Source organism: Coregonus lavaretus, assembly GCF_964263955.1.
Source record: "Coregonus lavaretus genome assembly, chromosome: 1".
NCBI classification, from domain to species: Eukaryota; Metazoa; Chordata; class Actinopteri; order Salmoniformes; family Salmonidae; genus Coregonus; species Coregonus lavaretus.
Genome location: NC_139988.1, coordinates 33,331,877 through 33,356,779, shown reverse-complemented (window position 1 = coordinate 33,356,779; position 24,903 = coordinate 33,331,877). Strand labels below are relative to the sequence as shown.

Here is a 24,903-nt window from a genome sequence, read left to right as displayed (position 1 = left end):
ACTTGCATTACTGTAGCACTCGGTTATTTTGCAGTTGCTCATTTCACTTCCTACTCTGGACTTCAGTTTTCAGTTCAGATGACAGGTGGACATAATTTATGCAAGGCACGGTGTCGGTGCCTTGAACGTAGTAGGAACAGGCTAGCTAAAATTTTACTTTCTGGCTGACAAGACACAAGTTTACATCGTGTTTAGTTCATAACTTCTTGGGTTGTCGGCCAAGCTAAATAATTGACCAGAATGACCACTTTCAGTACATTATCACAGCCAGCTAGGACTGAGGCTTGCTAGCCAGTAGCCATGCTAACTACATCCATCAGTAGATCGGGCGCCACATTGTTTCTTTCTGTATGGGCAAGAGTAAAAAAAAAACGTACTACCTAATAACTGTCGAGAAAAAGAATACATAAGAGAAACAGAAAATAGGTTATTTAGCCAGAGACCGAAGAACATTTACAAAGCTGATGAGCCACCAGCAACTTCAGCTTCTCTCTCATTGGTAAATCTATCAGAGGTCAAAGTTTATTTTCCGGTAAAGGTTGTGTGGAGTTGCCATGGTAATATAACGTTTAGGAAGTGCAGCGCAACAATATCAGCTGGACCAGCACGAAAAAATAGAATATGATATAGCTATAGTCATGTTTGAACTAGCAACAAATCCGAAATAGACTAGCTTGACAGCCAGCTAAAGTTAGCAAGCCAGTTACCTAATAACTCTAGCTATAGAGTAAATTCAATTTGACAAAGCATTTCTAAAATGTCAGGTGAGTAGCCAACGTTAGCCAGTTACCATACTGTATAGCCAGCATAATTCAGAAATAGCATATCTAGCTAGCTAGCGAGCTACAACATAATGTCATTATTAATAAAGTGTGTTTCCTGCAGAGAAGAAAAAAGGAAAGGTCACAGAAAGCAAAGGTAGGCAGAGACCAGACTTGGACATCTCAAGACATTTGCTTTTTTTGGTGTGCAGATATTGTATGTTTGTGCTTTAGGCTAACTATTAGCCTATGTAACAGTCTTAAACTCCACTCACATATTTCTTTTCAGAGGAAGGGAGTTTGCAAGTATCCTACATTTTCCCAAATGGTGACAGATATGGTAAGTGCTCATATTGACACAGTAACATTAAATTAATTATTCTAACTGTTATAACCAGCTGCATTATGGCTGTCATCACCAGAAGGAGAGTGCTGCAGGTCCACAGAGGCAGTTGTGGTGAGGAGTGGTATGGGCAAACACACCTCAGCCAGTGGGGTCACCTACACTGGAGAGTGGCATGATGACAAGGTGTGTGTGCGGGTGCGTGCGAGTGCATGGCTGGGTGTAGGACTATATTAGGATAGAATTGATAGGGATTGGTATTTGGATTAGAGGGTCATAGTTGAGTTGATGGTTTTGGGATGTGTCTGCTGTGAGTGACCAGTGCTCCCTCTATTCCAGATGAATGGCAGAGGGACTCTGGAGCATCCCTCTGGGGCCCTGTATGAAGGGGACTTTAAAGACAACATGTACCACGGCACAGGGACATACAGCTTCCCTGATGGGACCAAATACTGCGGCAGCTTCAGCAAGAACAGGTGAACTCATGACTTTAGCGTGTTAACTTTTTCCTGTCATATTTAGATATAGGCTAGTGAATAGTAGGCTAGGCCGATGGCTAGCTAATGATGGCTCTATTGTTGTTGTTTTTATAGGTTGGAGGGCGACGGGGAGTTCACAGACTCTCAGGGACTTGTTTGGATTGGAGGCTTCCACAACAAGGCAGCTCCTGGCTTGAAACTTAAACTCAACATGTAACCATGACATGATGTGAGACAACATAACTAATTTCTTTGACATTTTATGAGCATTTATTGAATATAGATAGAAAATATATTAAAAAGAACAAAATTAGACTCCAGTGAAAGAGAGATTTTAAAGGCACCAAATGAAACGAAACATACAATGTCCTTCTTCTTCCCATAAAACTCCTGGTCTCTTCTACCTGTAGCAAAGACTTTGAAGTAGTCAGTGTATGACAGTGTGGTGAACACCTCATGGCACCGTGCAATGAATGAGTCATTGCTTTGAGTCACATAGCCGAGTCCTCAGTGGAGATGCTGAAACACAGTCAGTGTGTGCCTCAGTTAACCTACAGTGTTAGGCTAAAACTATTTATACTACAGTTTATTTGGAATCTTTTAACTGTTCATGAACAGCGTACAAATCTGTGTGTGCTATAATTTATACAGTGTATACAGTGCTTATGCTTAATGTGTGCATCTGGTGTTAACTTTGTTCAACAAATACAGTTATGTGATGAATTCCTCAATAAGATGAGTGTTGGTTATGTCCATAAGTGTCTTCAGTAAATCATCAAACATCTGCTGAGAGGGCATAGAGAGCTGTGTTTCCTTTTCTTTCGGAGTTGCGTATTTTGATTTTGAGATATTTTTTACACCTCTGACTGAACAAGCAGAGGTCAGAGCATCGCCTGCCCTTGTCCATTTGTCGTTCACGGATGTTGGTCCTTCCCCCTGTCACCCCCTCCAACCCCAAGCTAGCCTGGAGTGCCTGGGTCTGTTGATATGGGTGTTGAGGGGACGGCTGGGGGTGGTTTGTGTGGTTTGTGGTTGGAGGGGTGGGAGATAGCATGGCGCATGTACTGCATCACCCATCCAGCGTATCAGATCAGTGGAAAACATTCCCATACCTCCATACGCTTATCAGGGTGAGCTAGGACAGCACTCCACAAACACACAAAGAATCAGAACATTGTTCACAGGAAGGCCTTGATTTGTGGGAATAGTATGCTCTTCATTGAAACACACATCCTTTGTTGAACATCTGAACTAGCTTTTCATCTCCAGTGGTTCTGTGCTGCAGCCTTCCAAGCACAAGGCCAGAACTTGTGACATTGGTAATAAGGCTACGCAACATAAGGAGAGGCAACACACACAACTTCCTGTTTTCTTGGAAGACCACAAGCTGAGGAAGGAGTGATCGGAGTTCTGAGATCTGAGAAACTGTGCCCGCTGACATCACATAGGCACGTAGCCCTTTCCTGCAGTCAATGACCAAAAGCGCAGTTATTAATATTTTTCATAATTACATAATTAATAAAGATTATTTCTAAAAACCTGACGGAAATCCTATATTTCAGTCTTCTGTGATGTATATAAAGTCTAATATTGGGATGCAAACTCAGAATTGAATACATTTCAACTCTATAGTTGTCATGGTACAGGTGTCTTCTTTTTGTTAAGCCCATAACCATTTGTGTGAGGTATATACTTTTGTTTCAAAGTAGATTTGTTTAAGACTACCAAGAATCACTCTGTGTGACCCTGATTTAGCCAACTGCAGTAAAAGGCTAATCACACTGACTCACACAACACTGACAGAGAATATAATAATAATGTATTACATTTGTACAGCACTTTTCATTATACAGAATAATCTCAAAGTGCATAATAAAAAATACAAATAAATAATGGACACAAATAGACAGGGCATCTGACACAAAGAACACAGCTGACGCTACAAGGGACAAGGACACTAAGGAGCACAGCTATCAACAGAAAGCCTTCATAAAGAGAATGGAGCTGAAAGCCTGATCCCCCAAAGAGTGGAGCTTGGTCCTGGGGGTGTGGAGGAGCAGAATATCATCACCATATACAGTACAAACATTAACCCTACTAGAGAGTCTGACACCAATGACACACTCATTCATAGATACCCACACACTAACAAAAAAAAAGAATCCTTGATTTACACAACATTGGGGAAATGGGAATCCTTGTGTGAATGTGTCTATTGGTGACTCCAAAACACATACCCACTATACAGTAGAAACACTGCACAAACATGCTGATGTACAAATATACTACAGCATCAAGTGCAGTATGCCTACTTAATTGTGTGCATAACACACACATTGAAGCACATCATGCATCATTGTTTCTAACAGTAACATACCGACACACAGTCATCAACTAAACTTGGCCAAAAACGGTATGGAATCACAGAGAAAATGTACAATGACTAAAATAGCGCCATATCCTGACTACCTTTTGCATGTCACCCTCCTGAGCAGACCAAAACCTGTGTCACAGCTCTGTTTTATTATCTTTCCAACGAAATTGGGCATTCCTGTCACGGGGAAATCGAATCAGCTGTCCAATTGTCTCCTCATGAAGGAGTGTCAAAAGCCCACAAGCTCTATCCCTCTCTTCCATCTCTCTCTCTCTCTCTCTGTCTGGCTTCTCCCACCATCATTCCACTTACTGTACACAAAGGCCCTTTTTGTGTGGAGGATCATCAGACTCACATGGTTTAGAGCGAGAGATCGCAGGACAGTTTTCACAGGAGGACAGAACAGAGGAGTTCCTTGAACGCTAAAACTACACAACCCTGTTTGTGGACTAGGTAGGTGGGCACAGGAACCTTGGAAAACAGCAAGACGGAAGGTAAATTCTGGTTCTATAATCAAGATGTCACCCAGACTACAGGTCTCACCAACATGGTTTTTGGTTGATGGTTTTGTGTTTTTCAGATTTGTTGGTAGTCACATGGTTTATAGATGCTACAGTAAAAAAAAAAAATGTTGTTGCTGTTGAATAGCTTAGGTGTGCTGTGAGTAACAGTGATAGTTGTATGTCTTTTAAACTGGTTACATGGACAAATTTACACTTTTGATGAAACCTGTTGTTGATGGACAGTTCTGGGAAAGATATTGAAACAAAGTTAGTGTGCTTGAACTTCTCATTCAATGCTCTTCAGCATGACATGACTATCTGACTGTTCAATCTCTTATGAACTGGTTAAGTGGAAAAACTCCTATGTATGATACAACCATTGGAAGACTTCAAATTTGGTTCAAATTGGTTGTCTTGAATTTTCTTTTACAGTATTCTTCTTTCAAGAACGTTGCTATAAAGTATTCCTGTTCAGAATATGTAATTCCAACACAAGCTCAAATGCATAATGTATGATAAGCAGACATTTAAAATGACCTTTACAATGGTGCTCGCAGTTTGGACATTTGGCATTTGAACAGAAACAGACTCAGTACAGTAGGGTATTTCCATTATGGTACAACTGTTTGATTGTTTGATGACACATAAGCCTTGTCTACCTTACCATTACATGTAGAATTTCAGTGTTTGGGTAAGTTATAAGGGTTTACTCTTACATTATTTACTGTGCATAGGCTGCATAGTAAGACGTTGTGTTGGACATCCCACATGACTATATGATTTGTCTTTATCATAGTCTATTTTGTTCTGTATCTCCAAAGAATGGTTTGTGTATAATTGGGAGCTGTGTCTGAGTAACTGAGGATTATCTCCATAGTGATGTGTGAGTGACAGGGAGCTACTGTAAATCCATATAGATGTGTAATTAACTGATGGCCTTGACTTCTAGAACAAGACCAGGAAATGGAGGAGGCCAACCTAGAGATTGCTCAGGTAACCAGCTCTATAGACAGTCCCTTTCCAAGAGACACCGCTGCCTATGTACAGTATGTACACTGCCAGAGAAACGGAAATAGCCTTGGCTACGGCTTGTCTCTAATCTTATTGTATGTAAATGCATATCAATGGACTAGTATACAGTATGTTCTAACAAAATGCTACAGATATGTCAAATATTGTAACAGTACCGGACAGCTGTAAAGTAAAATATAATACACAGATGTTGCACTGCTGTATGGTATGTGTTGTGTATGTACTGTTATGTACTCTAAAGTAGTGAGCAGAGGCAAGGTATTGCACAGTAACGCAGAGATTAGATCTGTACATCTGTAGAGAATGGCAGCTGCCCTAATGAATCTGCAGCCTGATGGCTTTCACATGACTGTAACCACAGAGTGGAGGAGTGAAGAGAAGATGATAAGGGCTCGCAGCAGCTTGAATCCCTGTCTGTTCACATGAGCTGATTCACTTATCTCTGCTGACTAAATTCAATAACCCAACATCCTAAGAACGGCCGCTACACTAAAGGAGGGAAAAAATTGGGACACTCTCCAAACGACAACAATGAATAAGATAACGAGGATAATGTGACTCAGTGGAGAGCGTTGTAGGAAACAAACCCTGTGACCTAGCTGACCTCTGATACACTTAGAAAAAAGGCTTTTTGGGCTGTTCCCATAGGAGAACCCCCTAGAACGTTGGGCCAGTAACCGAAAGGTTGCTAGTTCTAATCCCTGAGCCGACAAGGAAAAAAAATCTGTCAATGTGCCCTTGAGCAAGGCACTTAACCCTAATTGCTCCAGGGTTACTGTTGATCATTTCAGACCCTGGCCATGACCCCACTCTCCGAGGGTGTCTCAGGGAGAGTGGGATATGCAAAAATTTCCAATTCACGCATGCCTATTAATACACTTGTACAGTGGGGTACAGTAAGACCTGTAACTTCTTCTTTAAGAGGCTCCTCTGTCCTCCACTCGTTACCTGTATTAATGGCACCTGTTTGAACTTGTTATCAGTATAAAAGACACCTGTCCACAACCTCAAACAGTCACACTCCAAACTCCACTATGGCCAAGACCAAAGAGCTGTCAAAGGACACCAGAAACAACATTGTAGACCTGCACCAGGCTGGGAAGACTGAATCTGCAATAGGTAAGCAGCTTGGTTTGAAGAAATCAACTGTGGGAGCAATTATTAGGAAATGGAAGACATACAAGTCCACTGATAATCTCCCTCGATCTGGGGCTCCACGCAAGATCTCACCCCGTGGGGTCAAAATGATCACAAGAATGGTGAGCAAAAATCCCAGAACCACACGGGGGGACCTACTGAATGACCTGCAGAGAGCTGGGACCAAAGTAACAAAGCCTACCATCAGTAACACACTACACCACCAGGGACTCAAATCCTGCAGTGCCAGACGTGTCCCCCTGCTTAAGCCAGTACATGTCCAGGCCCGTCTGAAGTTTGCTAGAGTGCATTTGGATGATCCAGAAGAGGATTGGGAGAATGTCATATGGTCAGATGAAACCAAAATATAACTTTTTGGTAAAAACTCAACTCGTCGTGTTTGGAGGACAAAGAATGCTGAGTTGCATCCAAAGAACACCATACCTACTGTGAAGCATGGGGGTGGAAACATCATGCTTTGGGGCTGTTTTTCTGCAAAGGGACTAGGACGACTGATCCGTGTAAAGGAAAGAATGAATGGGGCCATGTATCGTGAGATTTTGAGTGAAAACCTCCTTCCATCAGCAAGGGCATTGAAGATGAAACGTGGCTGGGTCTTTCAGCATGACAATGATCCCAAACACACCGCCCGGGCAACGAAGGAGTGGCTTCGTAAGAAGCATTTCAAGGTCCTGGAGTGGCCTAGCCAGTCTCCAGATCTCAACCCCATAGAAAATCTTTGGAGGGAGTTGAAAGTTTGTGTTGCCCAGCGACAGCCCCAAAACATCACTGCTCTAGAGGAGATCTGCATGGAGGAGTGGGCCAAAATACCAGCAACAGTGTGTGAAAACCTTGTGAAGACTTACAGAAACGTTTGACCTGTGTCATTGCCAACAAAGGGTATATAACAAAGTATTGAGAAACTTTTGTTATTGACCAAATACTTATTTCCCACCATAATTTGCAAATAAATTCATTACAAATCCTAAAATGTGATTTTCTGGAGAAAAAAAATCTCATTTTGTCTGTCATAGTTGACGTGTACCTATGATGAAAATTACAGGCCTCTCTCATCTTTTTAAGTGGGAGAACTTGCACAATTGGTGGCTGACTAAATACTTTTTTCCCCCACTGTACATGTGTGAAATAGGACACCCACCAAATTATTATTACTATTGTTAAAACAGCTGTAAATTATTCCAAGTAATCTATTCACCCCCACATACAGAACCAATGTAGCATTTCATAGTTACAGTGGGGAAAAAAAGTATTTAGTCAGCCACCAATTGTGCAAGTTCTCCCACTTAAAAAGATGAGAGAGGCCTGTAATTTTCATCATAGGTACACGTCATCTATTACAGCCAAAATTAGATTTTTTTTCTCCAGAAAATCAAATTGTAGGATTTTTAATGAATTTATTTGCAAATTATGGTGGAAAATAAGTATTTGGTCAATAACAAAAGTTTCTCAATACTTTGTTATATACCCTTTGTTGGCAACGACACAGGTCAAACGTTTTCTGTAAGTCTTCACAAGGTTTTCACACACTGTTGCTGGTATTTTGGCCCATTCCTCCATGCAGATCTCCTCTAGAGCAGTGATGTTTTGGGGCTGTCGCTGGGCAACACGGACTTTCAACTCCCTCCAAAGATTTTCTATGGGGTTGAGATCTGGAGACTGGCTAGGCCACTCCAGGACCTTGAAATGCTTCTTACGAAGCCACTCCTTCGTTGCCCGGGCGGTGTGTTTGGGATCATTGTCATGCTGAAAGACCCAGCCACGTTTCATCTTCAATGCCCTTGCTGATGGAAGGAGGTTTTCACTCAAAATCTCACGATACATGGCCCCATTCATTCTTTCCTTTACACGGATCAGTCGTCCTGGTCCCTTTGCAGAAAAACAGCCCCAAAGCATGATGTTTCCACCCCCATGCTTCACAGTAGATATGGTGTTCTTTGGATGCAACTCAGCATTCTTTGTCCTCCAAACACGACGAGTTGAACTTTTACCAAAAAGTTCTATTTTGGTTTCATCTGACCATATGACATTCTCCCAATCCTCTTCTGGATCATCCAAATGCACTCTAGCAAACTTCAGACGGGCCTGGACATGTACTGGCTTAAGCAGTGGGACACGTCTTGCACTGCAGGATTTGAGTCCCTGGCGGCGTAGTGTGTTACTGATGGTAGGCTTTGTTACTTTGGTCCCAGCTCTCTGCAGGTCATTCACTAGGTCCCCCCGTGTGGTTCTGGGATTTTTGCTCACCGTTCTTGTGATCATTTTGACCCCACGGGGTGAGATCTTGCGTGGAGCCCCAGATCGAGGGAGATTATCAGTGGTCTTGTATGTCTTCCATTTCCTAATAATTGCTCCCACAGTTGATTTCTTCAAACCAAGCTGCTTACCTATTGCAGATGCAGTCTTCCCAGCCTGGTGCAGGTCTACAATTTTGTTTCTGGTGTCCTTTGACAGCTCTTTGGTCTTGGCCATAGTGGAGTTTGGAGTGTGACTGTTTGAGGTTGTGGAAAGGTGTCTTTTATACTGATAACAAGTTCAAACAGGTGCCATTAATACAGGTAACGAGTGGAGGACAGAGGAGCCTCTTAAAGAAGAAGTTACAGGCCTGTGAGAGCCAGAAATCTTGCTTTTTTGTAGGTGACCAAATACTTATTTTCCACCATAATTTGCAAATAAATTCATTAAAAATCCTACAATGTGATTTTCTGGAAAAAAAATTCTCAATTTGTTTGTCATAGTTGACGTGTACCTATGATGAAAATGACAGGCCTCTCTCATCTTTTTAAGTGGGAGAACTTGCACAATTGGTGGCTGACTAAATACTTTTTTTCCCCACTGTATGTTCTGGACATTCTGGAGCGATTAGTAATGTCACAAACAATCATATCACTGTAGTAATGGTTGTTACATTCTGACCCCCAACCTCTGACCTGGTGCTCCAGCTGCAGTCCTTGATGGCGGAGCTGCATACGGGGCTGCAGGGGGTGTTACAGGACGTGGCTGCGCTGCAGCAGAGAAACAGCAGTCTGGAAGAGAGGGCTCAGACACACCAGAGAGACCTGGATGACAGGATCATGGGAATCAGGAACTACCTCAACACATTTAAGGTACCTCACGTCCCACATGACCTAATGGAACCTCACTGATATCTGATAGACAAATATTTGCCCGTTTGTCATTCTGCTCATACCATAGAAGTGGACTACAGTAAAACCAGTAACATACTCTAGCAATTCAAGCAGGATGCTTAACACAAAAAATAGTATTACAGTATGTAGCTATCTGATACATGTATTGTGAATGTAGCTAGATATCGTAGTGATGTGATTGTGCTATACACTCAGCGGCCAGTTTATTAGGTACCATTTAGTACCGGATCGGACCCCCATTTGACTCCAGAACAGCCTGAATTCTTAGGGGCATGGAAACGTTGATCAATTGGTATCAAGGGACCTAACGTGTGCCAGGAAATTATTCCCCACACAATTACACCACCAGCCTGTACCGTTGACACCAGGCAGGATGGGGCCATGGACTCATGCGGCTTACGCCAAATCCTGACTCTGCCATCAGCATGATGCAACAGGAACTGAGATTCGTCGGACCAGGCAATGTATTTCCACTCCTCAATTATCCAGTGTTGGTGATCGCGTGCTCACTGAAGCCACTTCTTCTTGTTTTTAGCTGATAGGAGAGGAACCCGGTGTTGTCGTCTGCTGCAATAGCCCATCCACGACAACAATTGACGAGTTGTGCATTCCAAGATGCTGTACTGCACACCACTGTTGTACTGCGCCGTTATTTGCCTGTTTGTGGCCCGCCTGTTAGCTTGCACAATTCTTGCCATTCTCCTTCAACCTCTCATCAACGAGCTGTTTTCGCTCACAGGACTGCCGCTGACTGGATGTTTGTCCCACCATTCTCTGTAAACCCTAGATACTGTCGTGCGTGAAAAGCCCAGGAGGCCGGCCGTTTCTGAGATACTGGAACAGACGCGCCTGGCGCCAACAATCATACCACGCTCAAAGTTGCTTAGGTCACTCGTTTTGCCCTAACGTTCAATTGAACAGTAACTGAATGCCTCGATGCCTGTCTGCCTGCTTTATATGGCAAGCCAAAGTCATGTGACTCACTGTCTGTAGGATAGAAACCATTTTCGTGAACGGGGTGATTTACCTAATAAGCTGGCCACTGAGTGTATGCCCTGGTTGTGTTCAGGAGGACCTGAGCAGTGCTCTAACCCAGATCAAAGAGGTTAGCAGCAGACAGAAAGAGCTACAGAAAGGCCTGGAGCTCCTCCAATCAGAGACCGGCAGAGAGATCCGGCCCGTTCAACAGAGGTGTGTGACACACACACATTGCATGCACAAACATTCACACACACACTTTCATCACCTGAAATGAACTCACCATTCCCCTTGGTTTTGTCAGAAAAAGCTCCAAAGGGGACTGCCCTGGGGAGGGCCATACGCGTCTCTCCAACCAGACAGAGCTCAACGTCATCCAGCATTACTTTGCCAGCCTGCCCAGCAGCTCTCCACACAGGAGCATAGCCTCGACACAGAGTGAGTTATGCCTCTGAGGGACAGACAATGTCCACTCATAGAAAATCCTGTATGTGTGTCATTGATGTACTGACTAGCTGGTTCTTACCCATTGGGCACAGACGTCAATTCAACGTTTATTCCACGTTGGTTCAACGTAATTTCATTGAAATTACGTGGTAAAACGTTGCTTCAACCAGTGTGTGCCCAGTAGGTAAAGATCTGTTCATGAAAGCCATTGAACGTAATTGCCTTAGCTGATGCAAATACCTGGCAGCTGTATAGGGATGTTTATAGCACATGAAATCAATCAGAGACAGTGAATCGCATTGACAAATGCTTGTGTTTTCTCCCTGTGTGTGTACTGTGTGTGGTGCAGCCTCTAACTCAGAGCAGGAGGCAGCCAGTGGCCAGCCCCAGAGGGGTCAGTCTAAGTCTCCAGTGTGGAGAGAATGGAAAGAGAGCCGGGACGACACGGATGCACAGAGCGCCCCAGAAAACAGTGAGTGACATCACCGCTGACGTTACACACATAAGTGACTTATTCCCTTGTTACATTACAGAGCCCTACATTAAATTATTTTGTAGTCAATAGACTAATTCCCATTTAATGGGTCACAGCTGTGTAAAAAGCATATTTATTTGATTAACATTTATTTAATTAGGGGAACTCATTGAGACCAGCGTCTCATTTCCAATGGTGCCCTGAGAACAACAGTTCAAACAATATGAGCAACAATTCAAGCATGATCACTACAAAATTACAGTTACAACATTTCAAAAAAATTACATTACATTCAAAAGGGCAGTAAAAAAAAAAAGTTGCAACAAATATCTAAAATCAATCAAAACAAGTGCGGTTTTTATTGGTCACATTTTTTATCAGAGCCCTAAATTCACATTTTGGGTCCAAAGAATCAAGTTTTAGAGTGCCCTGTAGGTCATTCCAGGACGGAGGGGCATAGGGACTGAAAGCTGTCTTCCCTAACTCAGAGGAGACCCGTGGACCCTCTAGTACCAACCTGTCTTGAAAGCGAGTCTTATAGTTACTCAATTTCAAGTTTAGAAGTGAGGTGAGGTAGTATGGGAGTTTCTTGAGAAGTGCTTTATATACGAATAATAGCCTATGTTGGGCCCTTCTGGTAGTCAGAGAATCCCAGCCAACAGAACCACAGTATATAAGTCAGTGTGTTGCTTCTTTTCACTTTGTGTGTGTGTGTCAGGTAAGAGGCAGGTGGCTGCCCTAGAGCTGTTGGAGTCAGAGAGGGTGTATGTGTCCTACCTGTCTCTCCTGCTGAAAGCCAACATCACCTTCAACAGCTCAGAGGCCCTCCACACCAAAGCCAAACGGTACTGTACCACTGACGGGTATTATTTACACATTTATATGAGATGTAGTCGCCGCACTGTGGCTGAACTGTTTTGTTATAGTTCACAGCAACAGAGCCACCGGACCACTATTACATAAGTATAAACTTCGTAGGAGCCAATTAAATTAGGTTCGTAAATTTGTCACAATGGGCCAGTGCTTTAGGGTTCAGGGTTAGGGTTTAATAGTGCACTATGACTCATGGAAGCAGATGTAATTATAAAGGTTGCTCTCAACATTGACCTTGGTAGAACCCTTAGGTTTGGTTCATAAACAACAAAAGATAAATTACTGCTGCAAAATACAAAATAATGCTGCGAAACTTTCTATTACTATCAGCATGCCATAACTGTTACTTACACTGCAATTACTATTACTAGACTCCTTCCACTATTATAACAAAAACTGTCATTGGTCCATTTACCTCAGTATTCTGTCTACTAACACCATAATGTTTAAATGCATCTTCCAATTCCATAATTTCAACTCTGTCGTCTCCTTTGTCTCTTTCTGTAGTATCCGCATCTATTTTCCTCTCTCTTTCATCCATCCAGTCTCCATCTTTTCACATTTCTGTTTGAGCCTTTAATCACCCACCACCACCACCACCACCCTCATCACCACCACCACCTGTACAGTGTACATTTTCACTCTCTGATTTATCTGTTTGTTTTCTCAATATTATTCCCACCTCAATGCATTGCCTTCCCGGTGGCCCCTGCCCTCCCCCCTCTCCTTCTCACCATTCTGTCCGTTACCATAAAAATGATTGCCTCCTCTCTTTAAACTGCTCCCTAGTCTGTTCCTCTGTTCTGTACCTCTCTCCTCGCAGTGTAATGTGGTGTGATGTGTTTTACATCGATCTCCTCTGTCTCTCTCCAGGCCATTCCCCAGCTCTCTACGTTTCCTCATCCAGCAACACCTGGAGCTGCTCCACACCCTGCAGGAGAGGGTGCTCAAGTGCCAGTGGCAGGGCATCATGGGAGATGTATTCATGAGGCTCACCAGCAAAGAGGTTTTCATTTTTCACAGGCACAAATTCCCCATGAAGTCATGGAAAGGGGCCTTAAGTTTTCCCTGTCCACGTAAACTGACCTAGAGAAACTCAGGGCTCTACTCTAGTGATGGTGTCACAGGCTGGTAGAGCATGGCGCTTGCAACGCCAGGGTTGTGGGTTCATTTCCCACGGGGGGCCAGTATGAAAATGTATGCACTCACTAACTGTAAGTCGCTCTGGATAAGAGCGTCTGCTAAATGACTAAAAATGTAAAATGTAACTACATAACCCCTCACATACAGTATCCAGCCTATTATGTGCTTATTGTATTAGGACCAATGTGTGTTTAAGTGGGTGGGACTGATTGAAAGAGGGAATTTAATTGATTGGTGGGGTTAGCAGTTAGGGGCCCCAGAGGAGACTGTCCAGGGGGAAGGCTGTGACTCAGACCCGGATCTAGGATACAGTGACAAAGGTGGGGAATTGAAATCAGTGAGGGGGCACAATTTTGAGGGGTTCTTGCATTGGAATTATATTGAATTCTGCTTATATCACACTATACCACACTAAACATAAGGTTCAAATGCTGAGACTCCGAGAATATTGATTGAGTGCTTTTGAAGTGGCAGGTTGGCGCGTAATCTGTAGCCTAACTCCGCTCCGCTGTATCAGCACAATGGACAATGCCTTACACACTACAGCACTAATGTCAAACTCATTCCATGGAAGGCCGAGCGTCTGCGGGTTTTCACTCCATCCCTTGTACTTGATTGATGAACTAAGGTCACTAATTAGTAAGGGACTCCCCTCACCTGGTTGTCTAGGTCTTAATTGAAATGAAAAAAATTACTGAAATGAAAAAAATAAAAACCTGCAGACACTCGGCCCTCCGTGAAATGTGAAATGAGTTTGACACCCCTGCACTAAAGCAAGGACGTTTTGCTAATGCATATAGGCTAAAAGATAGATAAGGTAGTTCACCTATTACAAACAGCATATGTGAATGCAGCCGTACACACAGCTGCCTTACCAAAATAATGCAAACTAAATGCTGAAAGTAGTAACCTAGTTATTTATGCATGCTTTCAAAAATACTGAATAGCAGTTAGGCTTAGAATACCGACACAACTGCGAATGCGAACGAATTAATGCAAACAGAACAAAACAGCGGTACCAAGTAGGCCTAGTAAACAAAATATCAGATCAATGAAGGCATGACACAATCTATATTTAGGCTAGTTACATTAACAGTAAACAAACGCAGTAAACAAAAGGTGAATGGAGATCCAAATAACCAAAACATAGCCTACAGTCTACTACAGTGAGATGCAGCCATGCACAGCTTCTTGCCAAACAAATAGGCCTATAGGCCCGCTTCAAACATGGAGTTCAGCAACACATTGTGATATGGCACAATACACTTCTGTAATTCAAATTCGACCCAAGTAATCAATTAAGCAATAATAGCCTACCATAAACATGTTTCCAATACATAGAGTTCCATTTACAACCATGAAAACCAATAGGCTACCAAAAAAATCATAATAGAATGTATCTATTTCTGTGATGAACATACTGATATGTAGCTATACCCAGGGGCGTCATTTGGGTTCTTGCATTGGAATTATAATGAATTCTGCAGTAATCGAGTATTCAAGCCCTTGCAGGTAGCCTAGCGGTCAAGATTGTTGGGTCAGTAACCAAAAGGTTGCTGGTTCAAATCCCTGAGCTGGCAGGGTGGAGAAATCTGCAGTTCTGCTGTGTGTTTCTATGTTTTGTAGTAAAAAAGATAGAGGAAGATAAATGTTTCCAATGACATCATCAACCAATTAGTAGGCAATGCCTACTCATAATTGGTTAAAATCACACGATGCACACCAATTATGTCATTGGAAACACTTATCTTCCACTATATTTTTACTACAAAACACAGAAACACACAATTTTCACATATATTGATGTTGGGGTCATGCTGGAGATGATGAAATCCCTTTAACCCCCAACAACAACTGCTCCCCTGGCGGCTGATGACGATTAAGGCAGCCCCCCGCACCTCTCTGATTCAGAGGGGTTGGGTTAAATACACATTTAGATTGAATTCATTCAGTTGTATCTCCTTTCCCTTTCCTATGAACCAGTTGCTATTAAATTAACGTTTTTGGACAGAAAACCTGCGGCTAGTGTAGTATTCTAGGCTAACCTGGGCTGGCTCCTCTGTTCCAAGATCGTCTGGAACAGTCTGAGGTGGAGGGGGGCTGTGTAGCTATTGTCCTGGCGGCGCTTGTGGAAGGGTGGGTAGGCTCTGCACACGGAGCTAGCTGGAGCTCGGCAGCATCATCGCTGTTGAACTTGGCGGCGGCCTTGATGGTTTGATGCTTCTGCTGCTGCTCATTGCTCTCCTTCTCCTTTGTTTGGGTACTTTGGCAAAGCCAATTTCTGATATCCATCATGGCAGTGACAGATTAGCTGGTTCGAGCTAGCTAAATAGGCTATGGCTAATAACACTAACACTTTTTACAGCTAGCTAAGAAGCTAACTAAACTCTGTTATGGTGGGGCGTGAGGCAGAGTTAAGTGAAGCAGCTTCAACTGTAAACTTTAACCCGCCCTTATAAATTAAAATCAAATATTACAGGCAGAGGCACATCACGTTATTCACTTAGCCTACCACAGATGAGAAGTGTTTTTTCACGCTTTCTATGGAAACCCAAAGGAGTCATACCTAACCACCCATTGGTTTTCCATAGCCCCCCTACACACACTCTGTCCATTGTGCTGACAGAGCGCAGCGGAGATACAGATTTTGCGCCAACCTGTCATTTAATGATTTGAACTTTTTTGCTATTTTTATATAGGGGGGCACAAGTTTCAACTAATGGGGCTAAGCCCCTTTTTCTCCCCTCGTGGAACCGGGCCCGCTCCGCTGTGAGGCAGTGCCTCTCCTCACCAATTACACCATCACATGTGGAGTCCTTAAAATGAATCACAAAGACCACATCTGACAATTAGGAGAGGCGTGGGGATTGGGGAGAGAGGATAGATTTTGTCTCTGTCTATGTTCCAGATAATTTCTCTGTCTGTCTAGATTCTAGACTATGACCCTATCTACTGAGTTTCAATGACTGACTGACTGTGTCTGTCTGTCTGTCTGTCTCTGTCTCTAATTCTCCACCTTGTCTGTCTTCTACAGAGTGATTTCCTGGACTTCTACGTGTCATATCTGAAGGAGCTGCCTGAATGTCTGTCTGTGGTCAGCATGTTGACCACCACCTCACTAAAAGCAGCCAGCCTTTTTGAGGTAAACTAAGAACGCTGACCAACCAGGCAGTGTTGACCGCAATCATGGCCATGGGAAGATTTTATGAGTTGGGGGTGTTTTGGGTTGGGTTACTCCGCTCATACAGGAGTAATAAAGAACTAGTTTTTTTTATCAGGGGGTGCTGTAGCATCCTCAGCACCCCTACCTCCCCATTCACTGCATAGAGCTACCCACAGAGAAGTATTCACAGTAGTGCAGTTATCCAGAAAGAAAGGGTTATTTCAGGAAATCCTGTTACTATTGACAGTTATCGTTTAGTAATTCTCTTTATTGACATTTCGATTAACAAAGAGCACATGATAAGTAGACCTGAGTGAAGTTTATTATGACTTAGTTTTTTTTATGACATCTTATCCCAAGTCTTTATTACTCGATAAACATTTTGTACAATTGATTTCACATGATTTCTGTGGAGACTTGTGTCAACTGACTGTCTCCTCTGATTGACTGTCTGATGTTCCAGGGTGACATCATCGGGGACGAGACACGCCCCTCTCTCTACACTCTGCTTCTCCAGCCAGTACAAAGGATCCCTGTGTACCTTCAGCTGCTGCAGGTCAGGCTCCCTCCCCTCCATGACACTCACATCTGATACATACAGTACACCACCAACACAACATAGGTATTTAGAAAAGAGAGCCTTCACCATCATAGTATCTTATCTCAAATCAGAGTGGTGGTGACTGTATAAACTGTTAAGGTTAGTGGCAGGTTCACATCCCAGCTAGCACATTTGGTTCGTTGGAAGTTGTGGGAAGGTATGTTTTTTCATATTGGTTGTAGAACAAAGCCATACTTTCCTGACCGGTAAAACTGAACGTTCTTTTTAACATTCTGAGAACAGAAGTGAACATTTAGCCTGTTCTGGGAATGTACATTTTTAGGTTGCAGGGAGGTTCTGAGAACGTTTCACTCTGGTTCCCTGAAATTTGAGGTTTTATTAACACTGAGAAATGGAAATTATAGGTTATTTGAAGGTAATTAATTAACATTCTGAGAAAATTCTCGAAATGTTGTGAAAGTTTTGTTGTGGATTTCTTAACACTTAACATAACTAAATTTAAAGGTTATTTGAAGGTTTTTGAATAACTTACAACTTTCACTGAATGTATCAATAAGGCTTTTAATAACACTGCTAGCTTATTTTGGGTTAACTCTTTTGAACTCCAAGCACAGATACAATAGGACACATGGAAATTAATTTGCTTAGGCGTTAATCATACAAACAGTTATTTTGTTATTGTGACCAGTGGTGGAAAAAGTACCCAATTGTCATACTTGAGTAAAAATAAAGATACCTTAATAGAAAATGACTCAAGTAAAAGTCACCCAGTAAAATACTACTTGAGTAAGTCTAAAAGTATTTGGTTTTAAATGTACTTCAGTAACAAAAGCAAATGTAATTGCTCAAATATACTTAAGTATCAAAAGTAAAAGTATAAATCATTTCAAATTCCTTATATTAAGCAAACCAGATGGCACCATTTTATTTGTTATATTTTTTTATTTACAGATAGCCAGAGGCACACTCAGGCATAATTTACAAACAAAGCATGTGTGTTTAGTGAGTCCGTCAGATCAGAGGCAGTAGGAATGACCAGCGATGTTCTCTTGATACAGTGAGGGAAAAAAGTATTTGATCCCCTGCTGATTTTGTACGTTTGCCCACTGACAAAGAAATGATCAGTCTATAATTTTAATGGTAGGTTTATTTGAACAGTGAGAGACAGAATAACAACAACAAAATCCAGAAAAACGCATGTCAAAACTGTTATACATTTATTTGCATTTTAATGAGGGAAATAAGTATTTGACCCCCTCTCAATCAGAAAGATTTCTGGCTCCCAGGTGTCTTTTATACAGGTAACGAGCTGAGATTAGGAGCACACTCTTAAAGGGAGTGCTCCTAATCTCAGCTTGTTACCTGTATAAAAGACACCTGTCCACAGAAGCAATCAAAATCAGATTCCAAACTCTCCACCAAGGCCAAGACCAAAGAGCTCTCCAAGGATGTCAGGGACAAGATTGTAGACCTACACAAGGCTGGAATGGGCTACAAGACCATCGCCAAGCAGCTTGGTGAGAAGGTGACAACAGTTGGTGCGATTATTCGCAAATGGAAGAAACACTAAATAACTGTCAATCTCCCTTGGCCTGGGGCTCCATGCAAGATCTCACCTCGTGGAGTTGCAATGATCATGAGAACGGTGAGGAATCAGCCCAGAACTACATGGGAGGATCTTGTCAATGATCTCAAGGCAGCTGGGACCATAGTCACCAAGAAAACAATTGGTAACACACTACGCCGTGAAGGACTGAAATCCTGCAGCGCCCGCAAGGTCCTCCTGCTCAAGAAAGCACATATACAGGCCCGTCTGAAGTTTGCCAATGAACATTTGAATGATTCAGAGGAGAACTGGGTGAAAGTGTTGTGGTCAGATGAGACCAAAATCGAGCTCTTTGGCATCAACTCAACTCGCCGTGTTTGGAGGAGGAGGAATGCTGCCTATGACCCCAAGAACACCATCCCCACCGTCAAACATGGAGGTGGAAACATTATGCTTTGGGGGTGTTTTTCTGCTAAGGGGACAGGACAACTTCACCGCATCAAAGGGACGATGGACGGGGCCATGTACCGTCAAATCTTGGGTGAGAACCTCCTTCCCTCAGCCAGGGCATTGAAAATGGGTGGTGGATGGGTATTCCAGCATGACAATGTCTCCTGAGTGGCGCAGTGGTCTAAGGCACTGCTTTGCAGTGCTAACTGTGCCACTAGAGATCCTGGTTCGAATCCAGGCTCTGTCGCAGCCGGCCGCGACCGGGAGACTCATGGGCGGCGCACAATTGGCCCAGCGTCATCCAGGGTAGGGGAGGGAATGGCCGGCAGGGATGTAGCTCAGTTGATAGAGCATGGCGTTTGCAACGCCAGGGTTGTGGGTTCGATTCCCACGGGGGGCCAGTATAAAAAATAATATATGTATTCACTAACTGTAAGTCGCTCTGGATAAGAGCGTCTGCTAAATGACTAAAATGTAAATGTAACAATGACCCAAAACACACGGCCAAGGCAACAAAGGAGTGGCTCAAGAAGAAGCACATTAAGGTCCTGGAGTGGCCTAGCCAGTCTCTAGACCTTAATCCCATAGAAAATCTGTGGAGGGAGCTGAAGGTTCGAGTTGCCAAACGTCAGCCTCGAAACCTTAATGACTTGGAGAAGATCTGCAAAGAGTGGGACAAAATCCCTCCTGAGATGTGTGCAAACCTGGTGGCCAACTACAAGAAACGTCTGACCTCTGTGATTGCCAACAAGGGTTTTGCCACCAAGTACTAAGTCATGTTTTGCAGAGGGGTCAAATACTTATTTCCCTCATTAAAATGCAAAATAATTTATAACATTTTTTACATGCATTTTTCTGGATTTTTTTGTTGTTATTCTGTCTCTCACTGTTCAAATAAACCTACCATTAAAATTATAGACTGATCATGTCTTTGTCAGTGGGCAAACGTACAAAATCAGCAGGGGATCAAATACTTTTTTCCCTCACTGTAAGTGCATGAATTGGACCAATTTCATGTTCCGCTAAGCATTCAAAATGTAACAAGTACTTTTGGGTGTCAGGGAAATGTATGGAGTAGAAAGTACATTATTTTCTTTAGGAATGTAGTGAAGTAAAAGTAGTCAAAAATATTAATATTAAAGTAAAGTACAGATACCTCACAAAACTACTTAAGTGGTACTTTATAGTATTTTTACTTAAGTACTTTACACCACTGATTTTGACATGGCATCAGAAAGATTCAAACCTATGATCTTCTGTTCTCTATCCCTGGAATTAGTTCACTGCGCCACCAGGATGGAACTAGCATGCCATGTTTTATTTTTTTTGGTATTCAACCAAACCCCATTTCAAAGGAAACAAGCACTCATCAGGTTTGGCAAAATTAGTGGGTGTGGCCAACACACCTGAACACACCTAACAAGATAGAGGATAGAGAGAGTTTTCTTGACCCTGAGAATGAAATGTAAAATGTGTGTTTTTTATGGAAAGTTTTCTTCATGTTCTTAGAACAGAATGTATATGTTTTTAAATAACATTATTAGAATGTTTTCCTTACATTACTAAAGTTTTCTTGTGTTTTTGATGGAACATTTTCTTCATGCTCTGAGAACGGAATTTAGAGCTAATTGATGTTAATATGTAGAATTCCATTTGTTTTGTACATTCCCAGAATATTACCAAGAACTGACATTAAAGAGAACCATACATTCTCTGAATGTTCTGAGAACATTGCTTAAGTTACACCATTTTATAGAACATTCCCAGAATGTAGTAAAAATATGACATTAAATAGAACCACATGGGAACTTGTGTGGAATGTTCTGTGGAAGTACTGAAATTCCTACAGAAGAACATTGTTTCTTAACATTTGCGGAACTATTTGAGAACATTACGAATATCAAACCAGTTGGAGAATGTTCCAAGAAAATGACCAGAAATTCAATTAAATGTAACCATGTTTGAACTTTTAGGAAACATTCTGTTAAAGTAATTAAATACCAAGAAAATATTATTTTTTTGTCAAGTTTCTTAAAAATGTGCTGAGAATGTTCAAAAGCCAAGCTACTATCCTGCACTATTCCCAGAAAGTTGTGGGAAGGTTGTATGCAAAATAACCATAACCACACTCTCACCAACATATGGTTCTCTGAACATTATGCGCTAGCTGGGATAAGTCCATAGCATTCCTGTGTGGCCTGGTTTGGTTTCAGACCCTGTTGAAGCAGACGGATGCAGAGCACCCTGACTACTACCTGCTGCTGGTGTGTATCCAGCAGTTCAGAGCCTTCACCACCCAATACGCCCACCTACTGCAGCACAGCGAAGAGCTGCTCCTGCACAACCGCAAAGAGCTCAAGAGGTCAGCTTCTGATCCAGGCTCAGATTTGGTGTTTTGGTAAGATTGTGCAGATGGGGAACAGGATTCAGATGGACTGGTCTGAGGACAATGAACTGTGATGATATACTTTCCAGACATTCTGCTGTGAATATGACCAAATAAAGAAGAACTCTTTGTGAGGCTTATGCCGCGTTCATGTGCTATTCGGAACTAGGAAACTCTGAAATGTCTGACTTGCTAAGTGGTTGAACGCGGCACATGTATAACTACAACCAGTTAGCAAGTCGAGTTTCCTAGTTCCAACTATCATGTGAACGCGGCACAAATATAGTTCCTATCTTGTTCTTGTTACAGGTCAACTATGAAGCAGTTCTTCAAAAACGTGGACTGTGGTAACATTATGCAAGCCAATGAGATGGGCTCCCCTTACCCCACCAGCAATGCAATACTGTGAGTTATGTTATGACTACACTCAGACAGTCATATTAGTCATTAATGCATTTATTTATGCACTAACTCTCTGACCCACTGACAGTCTCCCCCTCTCGCCTTACAGAGAGCATGCCAACCAGGTGAAACGCAGCAAGCAGAGGCTCCTGGAGCAGATCCAGTCTAGACACTTCCAGGACTGGGAGAGCGAGGCCCATCACTCCGACTCCCCCATCCCATTTTTCTCCCCTGACACCAACCCTCGCCTCAAACCCCCAGGCCTGCAGTGTATCCCTGAGATGGGGTCATCAGAGCAGCTGCCCGGCAAACGGCTGCCCCCGGGCTCAGCCCTGTCCGATGCCCAAGGGGAGTTCTTTCTCTCTGGGGACCCTCCAGGCTTGGAGGGGCTGTATGAGGATGCGGACTCGTCTCTCCACAACGTGTCCATGTTCGACCACTACTCCAGCGCTTCCTCCGACTCTAGTATCGACATCGCCTTTGTGCGCTGCCCTAAGAGCCACCAAGCTGTCCGTGAGGTCTACAACAGCGGGGGCAGCCGGGGGAGCAGGTACAAGCAGCTGCCTGGCCGGGGATGCGTGTCGCCAGACGAGGCCCGAATGATGCAAGCTCACCACCACCGCCCCCTGCAGGCCGCTCAGCGTAAGAGCAAGTCCTTGAACGGGTTACAGCTGGACAGCACTGTGAGTGGGGACAGTGGCCCTGGACATCTGTCTGACCACCTGAGGGGCCAAGGGGCCCACCAACACGCCAAGCTGGAGAGGCAATCTAGTAATAAATATCACCCACGCAGCAGCAAGGGCCAGAGCAGCAACAACAACCCCATCAGCCCCCCGCAGCACAGAGCAGAGCCAGAGAGACAGATAGCATCCACTGACGAGGAGCTGCATAACAACAAGGTGGGCATCAGGGAGTGGCTGGATGGAGCCCACAGTTAACAAGCAGTGGGGTTGAGTTTATGAGAAGCCATAAAATGGTTGTTCATTTTTAGATGGGAAATGGGTGGGTCAGCCATATAAATAAATATGAGATTACTAAGCACTGCTGGGAGGTGTGTGTGTGTGTCTCAGTTCGGGGGCTATTTGTGACTAGTATGTACTATGTGTGTGATATTGTTATAGACCTCTGGGTGTCTTTACAACAAATATTACTCCTTTACGTAGGACTCTGGGATCCCACCCTGGGGGGAGGAGCCAAAATGGAAGGCTGAGGGGAATAACCACACCCCCTTCAGTGAGAGGAGCCGGAAACAGGAGAAGGGAGGCTTCCGTAGTTCCTTCAAGAAGCTCTTCAAGAAAAAGTAAAATACGCTGTATCTGCTGACCAAAATGTCAGTTATCAGCAGCATTTTACAACACCATTAATTTAAAGTAGCTAAGAATAAACAATGTTTGTCAAACACATGATGGAATTACTCAAGTAATGCTGTATCAAGTTTTTTCGGCCTATTAGCGGTGTAGTAACCTCATTATTACGGTGTGTCCTCTAGGTCAGGTGGAGGAGACAAGGACAAGGACAAAGATAAGACAGAAAGCCAGAACTCCAGTGACCAGGAGGCAGGCAAGACCCCAAGAGTCGCCCACCTAGGCATCGAACGTGGGACTGCCGTGTGAAAAGTGTGACTAGAGCGTCACCAGCAGAGAAACACATTGCTCTGAGAAAGGCTTCAAATAGGTGCCTTGATAACACACACACACACACTTCTCAGTGAAATTATAGGGTATATAGACGCACGTACTGAGTGTACAAAACATTTGGAACACCTGCACTTTCCATGACAGACTGAGCAGGTGAAAGCTATGATCCCTTATTGATGTCACTTGTTAAATCCACTTCAATCAGTGTAGATGAAGGGGAGGAGATAGGTTAAAGAAGGATTTTTAAGCCTTGAGACAATTGAGACATGGATTGTGTGTGTGCCATTCTGAGGGTGAATGGGCAAGACAAAAGATTTAAGTGCCTTTGAATGGGGTATGGTAGTAGTCGCACCGGTTTGAGTGTGTCAAGAACTGCAACGCTGCTGGGTTTCTCAAGCTCAACAGTTTCCCATGTATCAAGAATGGTCCACCATCCAAAGGACATCCACTGTGGGAAGCATTGGAGTCAACATGGGCCAGCATCCCTGTGGAACGCTTTCAACACCTTGTAGAGTCCATGCCCTGACAAATTAAGGCTGTTTTGAGGGCAAAAGGGGTGCCACCCAATATTAAGGTGTTCCTAATGTTTTGTACACTCAGTGCACAGTGCAATACAATCTGTTTATGTATATAAAACATGCTGGAAGACTGACAGAGACATTGACATACTCATTTCTTATTTAACTACTGAAAAAATGCTGTATAGGTTTAGTATCTTTATTTTTGAATTAGTAATAGCTTCCAATTTGAAGTCTCTTAAATATCCTTAGAGAAAATATATTTTGCATACGGTATACTCATTAACTGGAATAATGTAGGTAAAGAAAAAAAAAAAGTGCCATCAAGATGATCATTGGAAAAAATCTCGATCCCCCAAATCAAAATAGAAGAATGTTCATTTTTAATGTGGAATTATTTTTTGTAAATAAATGAAATTGTGACAATCAAGACAAGTCCACGTTGTAATCAATACTTGTTATACCACATCATAACCAAACAAGAATGTCTGAAAACGATCACACAAATTAGATTGCCTGCCTAGCAG

General features: G+C 43.0%; 2 protein-coding genes across 2 annotated transcripts; both read left to right on the top strand.

The window, feature by feature from the left end:
• The first annotated feature begins 570 nt into the window (after positions 1–570).
• Positions 571–2,379, top strand: morn2 (MORN repeat containing 2). The gene is made up of 6 exons (XM_084162529.1): positions 571–764; positions 886–918; positions 1,051–1,101; positions 1,184–1,290; positions 1,444–1,580; positions 1,698–2,379. Exons 1-6 carry the CDS (start codon positions 758–760, stop codon positions 1,798–1,800), a joined length of 438 nt encoding a protein of 145 aa, XP_084018655.1. The 5' UTR covers positions 571–757; the 3' UTR covers positions 1,801–2,379.
• Positions 2,380–2,503: 124 nt separating this feature from the next.
• Positions 2,504–24,804, top strand: LOC311133082 (rho guanine nucleotide exchange factor 33-like; the record flags this gene model as incomplete). Its single annotated transcript, XM_084166518.1, has 16 exons — positions 2,504–2,560; positions 4,415–4,451; positions 5,410–5,453; positions 9,590–9,754; positions 10,866–10,987; positions 11,079–11,212; positions 11,571–11,693; positions 12,415–12,541; positions 13,443–13,575; positions 16,747–16,854; positions 17,339–17,431; positions 21,647–21,795; positions 22,129–22,224; positions 22,331–23,120; positions 23,385–23,521; positions 23,711–24,804. The coding sequence occupies 16 exons, from the start codon at positions 2,504–2,506 to the stop codon at positions 23,832–23,834; spliced, it is 2,439 nt and encodes an 812-aa protein (XP_084022644.1). The 3' UTR covers positions 23,835–24,804.
• Between the last annotated feature and the right edge of the window lie 99 nt (positions 24,805–24,903).